This window comes from Pelodiscus sinensis, chromosome 3 (genome assembly GCF_049634645.1).
Source record: "Pelodiscus sinensis isolate JC-2024 chromosome 3, ASM4963464v1, whole genome shotgun sequence".
In the NCBI taxonomy this organism is placed as follows: domain Eukaryota; kingdom Metazoa; phylum Chordata; order Testudines; family Trionychidae; genus Pelodiscus; species Pelodiscus sinensis.
The window spans coordinates 118,998,788-119,010,446 of NC_134713.1; the positions used below are offsets into that span (position 1 = coordinate 118,998,788).

Genomic DNA, 11,659 nt, shown 5'->3' on the forward strand with positions numbered 1-11,659 from the left:
GGATTTGGTTAAAGAGCTATTTCCATATCCATTTTACATAGCTTTTTAGAGTTGTGTATCTTAATTTGCTTTAAGTCACATGCAGATATTGATAGCAATTTTGTGGTAAGGCAACTTTGTGTGTGCAAATTTTGGTAAATGAATTGGCAAAATGCTAATTAGTGAAGTTATACAGATTTGGGGATTTATTTTACGTGCAGAGAAATAATCATTGTAATCTTCCTCTTTAGTGGATCAAATTTCATGTGTATATACATGTAACTTGGAGCCATTATAAGTGTTATAATGTCCTCATAAATTTGGCTAAATATACATTAAACTCACCAAAACCATAAAACTTAATGCAAAATCAGATTCTGCTCATAGATCATCACTTCATTAGATGAGCATAAAATACATTACGTGAAACCAGTCAACTTGGTGACTGAAGATGTTATCTGGGAATGGTTAAATTAAACTTTGACTGTGATTATTGCATCTTTTATTTGTAAATAATGTGTTTAATGTATATTTCATTCCTAAATTTAATGGCAGCTAAACCAGTTTGTGGCAATGAAATAAATTAATTTTGCTGCAGTCTCAAGCGGCATTCTTTTTGCAACATGACTATTATTAGTTTTGTTGAACAAAACTGATCATAATTCAAAAGCAGGAACTAGTTGATTGTATTTATGCCTGAATTTTTTTTTCTTCTTGGCTACCTGGTATTTGTGGGGATAATAAAACAGGCCCCCTGATAAAAATAGTGATACCGAAGATGATGTAGGAGATCTGTTTGTGATACAAGGCAGGCAGAAATCTGTGAATAGGTGAGAACATAAATTTCTTATTGCCTGTCTTGCTTGATGCTTCCAGTAGAAACTTTTTTGCCTTTTTTTTAGATTGTAAAGTGAATAGTTCCTTTACCTGATCTTCTGCTGCATATAATATTGTTTCTAGTTGCATACATGTTTAATAGATGGTAAGCGTCTCATATCTAGTTAAAAATAGTTTCCCTTTTTAGGAAAACCGAGTCCAGCAAACAACAAGGAAGCCTTGCATCTCTTTCTGAGGCACCCCCTTTAAGGAGTGGGCTAAGCTCCCTTGCTGGAGCACCTTCACTAAAAGAGCCTGACCGTAAGTATAATATTTAAATCCTTTTGCATCTTGAGCAGGACATGGGAGAAGTCATTAAATTTTGAGAAATGAATTGCATGGTCTATGTAATGTAAAAGAACTGTTTATTTTCTGCAACCACGGGTACTAATCTGCACTGTCACACTGTGTGAAATGGCACTGTGAGTGCCAACCTCATGGCAGGTGATCAAAAAGCAGGGCAGATACTCCAAGCATAAGTATATGTGTTCTGTAATTAGATTTCACTGTCCCAGTAACAAATATGTACTCCTGAAGCACTAAATCTTACAATAATCACAGACTGTCCCCATGGTCCCTCCAGTCTATTTTGCGACTCTGGCAAGCTGAATTTAGTGGTAAATGGTCACTCGGTTCCAAATATAAAAAAAGATTAAGGTTGATCCCAGTCCAAAGAAACCATTCATTTACCCCAGATAAATTTGTACCTCGGACCTCACACCAAAGCTAATGCTTGTAGCCAGTCCTGTAATAAATTAACAAAGGATTCAGTAACTAGGAGGAAAAAATGAGCATTAGTTACAGGTTCAATCAAGAAACATATACACATATGAGTTGTAGTCTGTAGTTCCAAAAGGGTTGTAGTAATCTGTCAGCAAAAAATGTCTTTTGGGGCTAAACCAGGTTGACTCTGGGGATTTCTGATTTTGTTTCCTAGCTCCATCCCTGTGAGAGTCTAAATAGCAAAGAGGTAAAAAATGTTCTTTATTTCCTCCTTCCAGAATTAACGTTGGTGGGACAAACCTCTTTGAGGGTCTATTAGCCCAATCAAATGATGTTTCACTGTGACAGCTTAGCTTTGATAGTACTCCTTGATGGGCAGGGGAATCATTCCTCCTATCTGAGGTCACAAATTCAGAGCAGACATTTTCACAGTTATAGTTCAAAATTTACATATTATCGTATAGCATGTGATACAGCTGTTAAAATGAAGATTAATGCATACAGCGCATAAAAGCATTTTATAGAGACTTACAAGGATGTGTAAGTGTAGCACCTATCTTGAACAGGTGAGCTGGTCTGGTTTCCAGCTATGAATTCGTTGGTGCTCAGCTGAAAGTGACTACTACTTTGGAGAGTTCCAGTGTTATGTAAACTTTTTTAAACAAAGTTTCACTAACCAATTCTAGTACCTGAACTTCATTTCAGTTACATGATATTTTTTCTTCGAGTGCTTGCTTATGTCCATTCCGTCTAGGTGTGTGTGAGCCCTATGCACAAGTTCCAGAAGCTTTTTGCCCTTAGCAGCACCCACTGAGCCAGCCAGGGAGCCTCCTGGAGTGGCACCAGTATATCCATGCATATAACCCGCTGCTGGCCCTCTTCCCCCTTCAGTTCCTTCTTTCCGCTCATAATGGTTGCTGGAATGCTTGGCTTGCTTTGCTTAGCTAGTAGTTTCTTTAGTGTGTAAATAGAGTACCGTATTTTAGCAAATATAACCTGTGGGTTATATTAATTTTTAGAAACCCTGTGTGTGTGTGTGTGTGTGTGTGTGTGTGTGTGTGTGTGTGTGTGTGTGTGTGTGTGTGTGTGTGTGTGTGTGTGTGTGTGTGTGTGCGCACACACACACACCCCGCGGGGTATACTTGGGTGCGGGTATACAAAATTTTTTTTATACACCAGCTCACTGCCTGGTTCCTCCGCAGCTGTAAGAAGGATCAGAGAAAGCGTTCATCCAGCTGTGCAGGAACCAGGCTATGAGCGCTCCCCCGCCCAGTTCCTGAGCAGCCTCTGTTCAGGGGAGCGCTCACCGCCCGATTCGTCCGCATCCGTAGGAAGGGTCAGAGGGAGTGCTCATCCAGCTGCGGTTGCACAGAAACCAGCCGGTGAGTGGCTGGCTAATTCTCCCCTCTCTCCCCCACTCCCCACCCCCCCCCCCCCCCAACCTCCTGTTCCAGCACCATAAATATACCCCCGGCACAGCCTTGTATACCCCGCTGGTTATACTCATGTGCGGGATATACAAGACATTTTTTTAACTCAAAAAGCAAAAACTGCGAGGTATATTCAGGTGTGGAGTATATTTGAGTGCGGGATGTATTTGCTAAAAGATGGTAGTTCACAGTTAATTGTTAAGTGTGTGTTTTAGTGTAGCTAATGGTTCTGCTCCGGCTCCCCTCGGGGAGGGGAGGGCATGCTGGGGCCCCACGGTTTCAAGCCCTGCTGATGGTGCTTCAAGCCCATGCCGTACGGGGAACCACACAAGGACTTCCTCAAGTGCCTTGGGGAAGGCCGCTTGACAGATTCCTGAAAAATCTGTAAGTCATTCAAGCCTCGGATCAAGCGAGAGAGAGACTCCAGGCTGAAGTTAATCTTAATGGAGTCCACACTTCGCCCCGCGGCGCTGGAGTCAGAGGTGTCGGTGAGGAGTACTCCAGAGTCAATAGGGGGCTCCGACCACACTCGCCATCCAGCGGCACCGGGGTACTAGCCGGCAATGAGGCATCGGTCCCAGTCTCCGGTGCCAGCGACTTCAAAAAAGTCAAGGAGAGGGAGATCACCTGCCAGGCATGAACAGGCAGAGCACTGTGGGGCCTCCCCTTCCTCACACGGAAGGCAAGGGCTGGCACCCCGGAGGCCCAAGACCTGCCTGTGGAGGAGGTCACGTGGCCTGGGAGTTGATAGAGTTGACAGCCTCACCAGCTCCAGCACCGCAGGGTACCATAGAGCGCAAGACCAGAGAGATCCTCGGGGCTGGGCCAGTCCCTCCCTCATCCCAGGTACTGTCAGCGCCAATACACCGGCCCGGCCCCATGGACCTCCAGCACTGGGGCAATCTGCACCGGTGCAGGCTCATCCAGCACCCGAGCTATATATGGCAATGAGTCTCCCAGTACCAGGAGCACCAGACATGCCACTGCCGGCACCCCTGCTGCACAGGAGCAAACCATCAACAATGGTGCAGCAGGGAAGAGAGGTGGAACGGGCTTCTTCCATGGCACCACTCTGGGCGGCTTCCGAACTATCGTTGGAGTTGGACGGAGAGTCCCTGGTGTCCAGGGCATCCTCCCACCGTACCAGGGACTCCAGAAGGTCACGGTCCTCACAAACCTTGGAGCCTCGGCAGTGCTCCCATTTTGGGCACAGGTCCATTCCGAACCCACCCACCTCCCCTCGTTGGAAGTAGCATGTGAAAAGGATCTGAAGGGGGAGAGGGCCAGCAGCGGGTTATCTGCGTGGGTATACTGGCACCACTCCAGGGGGTTCGCTGGCTGACCCAACGGGTGCTGCTAAGGGCAAAAAACTTCCAGAACTTGTGCATGGGGTGCATGCACACCTAGACGGAATGGACATAAGCAACACATCTCAAAGAACAGCAGTTACAGGTAAGCAACCGTTTTTTCATTAAATGTATTTTTTTTTATTGCCTATCAGAATTCCAGCTGCACTGTCATCCCTCAGGAACAAAGGATGCTTTCATATTTATTTTGATATCTTTAGTACCCAATCTTGCAAACACTCAGTATCACCAATCATATGTATGTTTTTACACATAGAGACGCGCCTGTCAGGAATGGTCTAGGCGCACTTAATCTTGCCTCTTTGCAGGGAGGTTGACTTAGATCAGTGTTTCTCAACTTTTTTTTTGTAAAGTACCCCCTTTTTAAAAAAAATAAAGTACCCCAGTACCTACAGTTTTCAGATGCGCACTATTTTTGTTCTTACTGTTGCAACACATTTGTTTAATCAACTTAATCATAGCCAGGCAGGCGATTAAATTTTTTGGTGTAAAAAGTTATAAAAAATAATAAAACACTAAAAATCTAAATAAAAATTCAGTTTTCTCCAAATTTCAGTTGTTGACATACCTCCCCTCCCCAACTTCTCTCGGGTATCCTGTGGGTACTTGTACCACTGGTTGAGAGACACCGACTTAGATGATCTCAAGATCCCTTCCAGTCCAATGTTTATATGATTGTCTGTAAATCTTTGCAAGATTGGTTCTTAAAATAGCCTATAGAAAAATATACTAAACTTAATTAGTTGATGGGTGTATTTAAGTGTGCTGTCTTATTCAAACAATAACCAAACACGTTACTGATATTAAATATTTTTTGGTTACAGATGCAGCTAGAAACTCTGTTTTGAAAGATCTACGATTGGTGAATGCAAAACTAGGATCTCTTGAATTAGGCAAGTAGTTTTTGAGCACAAGGGTATGTAAGTATCCTAGTTCTGCTCCACTGGTATGTCAGCAGGAGTCTTACTTAAGAGAATCAAGATTTTGATTCATTATTCTGTATGTGAAATTCCTAACTGGCAGGAATTCTTTGTATGTTTTTACCAACATTTATTTTACACGTATAGCAGACACCAAAATTTATGTATGAGGGCATTTGAGTGATAATTTTGTAATTGGTCTGTTGTCAGTATTGTTGGTGAAACACCAGAGAAACCTACTGTAAGAAAAAGTAAAATGTCTTGTATAGTAGCATAACTCCAGATGATACTAGCTTTTTTTAAAAAAGCATTTCCCTATATCACTTTTAGTATTATATAGTCAGTTAGTTACTTTTTCAGGCATTGTAATATATTCCCGGATATGCATGTTGACATCAGTGTCTGGTTGTGATTGTTCTCAATTCTGTGGCAAAATATGACTAGTAATTTATCCAGCATAGAAATGCATCTCACAATTAGTGTTCACTTAAAATCTTTATTTTAAATGGACACTTGAAATATATGGTAGCTTAAATTCTCAGGGCAGATTTTTCAAGGTGGAAGGCACGCAACTCTCATTGACTTTTGGTAGGATTTAGGCATCTTTAATTACTTTTTGTGTCTCTTGAAAGTCTCCCAATTATAGGCAGTCCCCGACTTACGCGGATCCGACTTATGTCGGATCCGCATTTACGAACGGGGCTTTCTCGCCCTGGAGGTCGGGGCGAGAAAGCCCCGTTCGTAAGCTGCTCTGGTGCCCCTGGTCCGCTGGAGACCGTCTCCAGCAGACCAGGGGCACCGGGCGGGTTCCCGCGCTTCTGAGGCTTTGCCAGAGCAAAGCCTCAGAGGCGCGGGGAACCGCCGCTGCTGCCGCTTCAGTCTGGGTGCCTGTGGTCTGCTGGGGATGGTCCCCAGCAGACCACAGTCTCCCGGACTGAAGCCGCAGCCGCGGGGGGGTCCCGCGCCTCTGAGGCTTTGCCAGAGCAAAGCCTCAGAGGCGCGGCACCCCGCTGCTGCTGCGGCTCTGCTCCCCGTGTCCCTGGTCTGCTGGGGGGGGGGGGGGGGGCGCAGCTAGTGTGCTCCCCCCCCCCCCCCCCCAGCAGACCAGGCTTTTGTTTTGGACTCTGGGGCAGAGCAGCTGGGGCGCTGCCGATTGGTCCTGCAGCGCCCGCTCTGGGCACTACTGGACCAACCCGGCAGCACCCCAGCTGCTCTGCCCCAGGCGTCCACAAGTCAGCTTCTGCTGAAACTGACCAGCGCTGACTACAGGAAGCCCCAGGCAGAGTTGCTCTGCTCCGGGCTTCCTGGAATCAGCTGCTGATCAGTTTCAGCAGCAGCTGACTTGGGGACGCCTGGGGTTCTTAAGTTGATTCTGTATGTAAGTCAGAACTGGCGGTCATTTTCAGCAGTGTCTGAATCTGGACGCCAGTTCTGACTTACATACAGATTCAACTTAAGAACAAACCTACAGTCCCTATCTTGTACGTAACCCGGGGACTGCCTGTATAGTATCAGTGCAGAATCCTATAAATATAGGACTAGAATGGATCTCAAAAATCAAGTCCCGCTCTTTGCACTGAGATAAATCTAGATTCTCCTTGACTGTGTTTGACTGATTTATTCTTCAGAACCTTCAGTGACATGTATTTCACAGCCTCCTTTAGAAGCCTGTTCCTAAACGTAACTACAGGCAGTCCCCGGGTTATGTCAATCTGACTTAAGTTGGATCCCTAGTTACGAACGGGGGGGTGGGGGTGCAGCTAGTGCGGGGTGCCTCCCCCACTGTCGCCACTTCCGGCGGTGCGGGGGGGGGGGGGCGCTTCCCCACAGCAGACCAGGGAGACACAGAGCTAGCGCCCCCCCCCCCCCCCCCCCCCCCCAGCTGACCAGAAAAGACGCGACGCGGCTTTTCTCGCCGTGGAGGACGCGGGTGGCAGGACCGCCGAGACACGCCGCGGTCCCGCCGCCCGCATCCTCCGCGGCAAGAAAAGCCTCTCCGCATCTCCCTGGTCTGCTGGGGGGGGGGGGGGGGGTGCAGCTAGTGTGCCCCCACCCCCCCAGCAGACCAGGCTTTTCTCGCCAACGCCTGGGGTAGAGCAGGTGGGGGGCTGCCAGGTTGGTCCCACAGCGCCGAGGTGCGACGCTGCAGGGACCTACCCGGCAGCGCCCCAGCTGCTCTGTCCCAGGCGTCCCCAAGAGCAACCGGGGTGCTGCCGGGTTGGTCCCACCGTGCTAAGGGTTGGCGCTACCAGACCAACCCAGCAGCACTCCAGCTGCTCTGCCCCAGGAGTGTCCGATTCAGCCGCTGCTGGTCAGTTTCAACAGCGTCTGAATCTGGACGCCTGGGACAGAGCAGCTGGGGCGCTGCCGGGTTGGTTTTTTAGCAATTTTTGTTAAGGAAAATAACAAACCAATGGAAGAGCTTCCTCCTTCCCCCCAGAGTTGTTGGTGGGGGGGAAGCCACTGCCCCTCTAAAAGACAAGGCTTTTTTGGCACATCAGGCTCTTGTTGGCCACTGCCATCTTGGTGACACCATTTTGAATCGCTGCACCAGATGGCTCCCTTGCCCTGGTGAGGGCACATCAGGCTCTTGTTGGCTACCGCAGTCTTGGTGATGCCGTTTTGAATCGCTGCACCAGACGGCTCCCCTGCCCCGATGAGTACTGAGGGCCTTTTCTAGGGGTACAGGGGCAGCTTTGCAAGCCACACTTTAGGGGGGGAAGAACTGCACGTGGCTCGCGAGCCATGGGTTGACTGCTGGTGGACTATTCAATAAGTCGATAGAGCGCCTCTGCCTTTGAAGTGTAGCAACAGCCCTAGTTCCTTACACCACTGCCAGGCAGCCACGTGGTCAGGCTCCTGGCCTCACCGGGGCAGCCCTGCTGCCTCCTAGTCACACCAGGCAACTGCGCCACTCAGCGCAGCTGAGGCTCCTAGTACTTCCGAACAAAGGATGTTGTGAGACCAAAGACTCCTCAGTTAAGAGAGGCTCAACCAGTATAGAAGTTAGGTTGACTGGTCTATAATCCTCTGGGTAGTCTTTGTACCCTTTAATAAAGATAGGTACTGTGTTCTTCTTCATGCCTCTGGGACCTCACCTATCTTCCATGAGTACTTTTGAAGATGTACTTTATTGCTCTTTATATCCCTTGCTAATTGTAACTCAATCTGTGCTTTAGCCTTTATTATTTTGTCCCTTCTGCTTGATGATATTCTTTTATATGCCTCCAGAACAATTTGTCCAATTTTTTCACTTTCTGTAGGATCCTTTTTTTATTTTTCAAGTCATTAAAGAGCCTGGATTAAGCTATATTGTTCTTTGTTTGGCTGCAGAACTGAAAGACGTGTCCTAGAAACCGAAATTCCGCATTTGATGTAGGGCTTGTCTGAATTGGGAAAAGACGTTAGGTTGCAATTAGTTAATATCAAACTTGATTCTCTTCCTAATGTACACAAATTTTAAGAGGATCTACTCTTCCTGCTACCTGCAGCTGGCTTATACACTCTGCTCTGACAGAAATAATATTTGAAATCTCTGTATTTTCTGCAGAGGGAATCTGTTTTTGTTCAGTAAAATACTTTTTTTCATTATTTAGGAACTGGAGAAGATGATGAGTATGTTGATGATTTCAACAGGTAAGAGGGAAAATACTTATATTGCTACAGTGAGATATTTAATCGATAGTAAACATTCAGTTTTCTAAGTAAACTAAACCAGAAGTAAGTTCATCATATCATGATCAGTTTAACCATGCTGCCACCTGTTTGTTATATATCTGTGAATAAACTTACGTCTGTTAACTTTGTATAGGCAGGAGAGTCTCTTGAAAACCTGTCTTTAGGATGTTGAGCAGCTCTAGAGGTTTTCAAACAAAGAAAAATAGCCTGTTCAACAACACATTTTTATAATTTACTTTTTAAAAAACATTTTAGTTGATATTTATACAAAGAGTCCAAATTGAATCTTTCATCTAGAAAACTGAGCTGCATGAAGGACAGATGGTTGAGCAGTAATATTTTAGGCACTTGATTCTACAGTTTATATGGCATAGCTAACTTCTCACAACTTAATTCAATTACAGGTGTATTCTCAAATGTTTGTATCATTAGCCTGATTTTTTTTTTTTTTGTTACAGAAAAGAAATGTATCTAACCTAAACACTTTTCCCACTAGAGGCGTGTAATGTAGTGGGAATTCTTTTTATAGCAGAAAAAGAAAATCTAATGGTTGTCACCTTTATTCTTTTTTCTGTCATTAGTACCAGTCATCGATCAGAAAAAAGTGACATTAGTATAGGTGAAGAAATAGAAGAAATTTCTGTGGAAATAGAAGAATCAAATGCTAGTGATAAGGTATGACTTACTGTGTGGACATGTTTTTAATCTTGCATTAGGTATTTATCCCTTTCTGAATAAAACTTGCAAAAGCGACGAGGAGTCCTGTGGCACCTTATAGACTAACTGAAGTGTAGGAGCATAAGCTTTCGTGGGCAAAGACCCACTTCGTCAGATGTCAGACGAAGTGGGTCTTTGCCCACGAAAGCTTATGCTCCTACACTTCAGTTAGTCTATAAGGTGCCACAGGACTCCTCGTCACTTTTGCAGATTCAGACTAACACGGCTACCCCTCTGATACTTGAATAAAACTTGTGTAATATACATGTGTATCCACCGAGCTTATATGTATGTATGGAGAGAGATCCACAAATCACTCTCTAGAGCATGGGACTGGTACAGTAATTAACAGTTGAGATTTTCTTGTAATCTTTTAGCATATGCAAGAGTTTTGTTGTTTTAAACTTTTCCTCAGTTGTGCACATATTTTCATTACTCAGCACTGGCAATCAAATTTCTATCATGTCCTTTCTAAACCAGAACACTTTGAAGTATTTTGGCTGGGCATCTGAGGAACGCTGAGATTTTACAATTAGTACGTACAGCTACCTATTGAATTGGTCTTGGCTGACAGCATGCTCACAGCCTATTACCTAGACCACCTTCCAAAAATTTTCAGAGTATTTTTAAAGTTGTAAACGAGACAAGTGACTCCAAATCTATTTTATTTAAAATTCTTTTTTTTTTTTTGCATTGGAATCAATAAGTCTTTATTTGGTTGGAAAAATAAAGCAGTGAGGCTAGTTAGATCCCAATTCCATATAGGGATGTTCAGTAGTGTTTAATTAGCTAATTGAGTAGTCAATTAGTCGGTAAGGAGCTGCTCTTGCTATCCCTGCTGCAGCTCTGCAGTTTAAATGTAGTAGGAGACAGGTGTGCAGGAACTCCGATCCTACTACATTTAAACTGCAGAACTGTAGTGGGATTAGCCCCTGAGGGTGGCATGAACCAGGACTGAGCAGTCCCTGCTCGCTGTGGGACCTCTGAGCTTCTGCCTTTTAAATGTTGTTATAAGAGCTGGCTGCTCCTACATTTAAAAAGCAAAGGTGCAGTGCTTGGGGACCCAGTGCTAGCTGGGACTGCTTCAGTTCCATCTTGTGCCAGGTCCCCCACTATGGTGCTGGGGCTCCCCCCAGCACCGGCTCCTGCCCCCCTCCTTGCTGCTCCAAAGCCAGTTCCCCCCATGACTGGTCCCTGCTTTTCCCCCTTGCTGCCTCTATATCAGAGGCAGCGGGGGGGGGGAGGGGGGAAGAGCGACTAATTTAGTAGTGACTCGGCTACCCAATAAGCTTAGACCTATTGGGTAGTCAACTAGTCACTTACCTCTCTAATTCCATAACATGCTTTTCATTAACTATGTGGACAGTTGAATGCCCCTAGTGTCTCATATGTTGGAATTGACACCTTCAAGGACAGAATCATAAGTAGAAAGATGCTTTTTGGAGGGTTGTATAGTTTAATAGATTTAGAAATGTATTTTATACCTTTAATACCTTGTCCAATTAAATCTTGTGCTCTCTTCTAGCTTGAAGAATTCACACAAGATCTTACCGTTTCTCAGTTAAGTGATATTGCAGATTATTTAGAGGATGTGGCATAGAATTGGACAGTAGAGAAGTTTCAAGTGCTGGATTGAAGACTCTGATGGACTGCTATTTTCAGACAATCATTCTTTGCTGGAATGTCTGTTCCCTATTTGTGCCTTGTAGAGAGACCTCTTATAAAGTGATACCAAGAACTGAATGAAATAATTCATTCCAGCGTGAGTCTAGTATTGTACTTGTTCTTTGTTTGGTTCAGCAAAACCTTTCACACAAGGAGTTTGAATTTCCCAGCTGGATGTTCATTGCAGGCAATGGACACATCTAAACCATTAGTCTACATAGGAGAACATAACAGAGGAAATCAGCAAAGCTGTAGAACTTCTACAAAGATGTGTGACTTTCTAATGAATATACATTGTTATAGT

At 45.0% G+C, this 11,659-nt stretch overlaps 1 protein-coding gene across 5 annotated transcripts in view; it reads left to right on the forward strand.

Annotated features, from left to right (window-relative positions):
* The window catches only part of CEP43 (centrosomal protein 43), a 52,915-nt gene extending 41,467 nt beyond the window's left edge, over positions 1-11,448 (forward strand). For all 5 annotated transcript variants that reach the window (XM_075924626.1, XM_075924627.1, XM_075924630.1 and 2 more), the window contains 5 exons: positions 1,004-1,116; positions 5,200-5,268; positions 8,892-8,931; positions 9,555-9,648; positions 11,216-11,448. In XM_075924626.1, the coding sequence (XP_075780741.1) occupies positions 1,004-1,116; positions 5,200-5,268; positions 8,892-8,931; positions 9,555-9,648; positions 11,216-11,290 (391 nt within the window). In that variant the 3' untranslated portion in view covers positions 11,291-11,448. The remainder of the gene's footprint in view (positions 1-1,003; positions 1,117-5,199; positions 5,269-8,891; positions 8,932-9,554; positions 9,649-11,215) is intronic.
* The last annotated feature ends 211 nt before the right edge of the window (positions 11,449-11,659 follow it).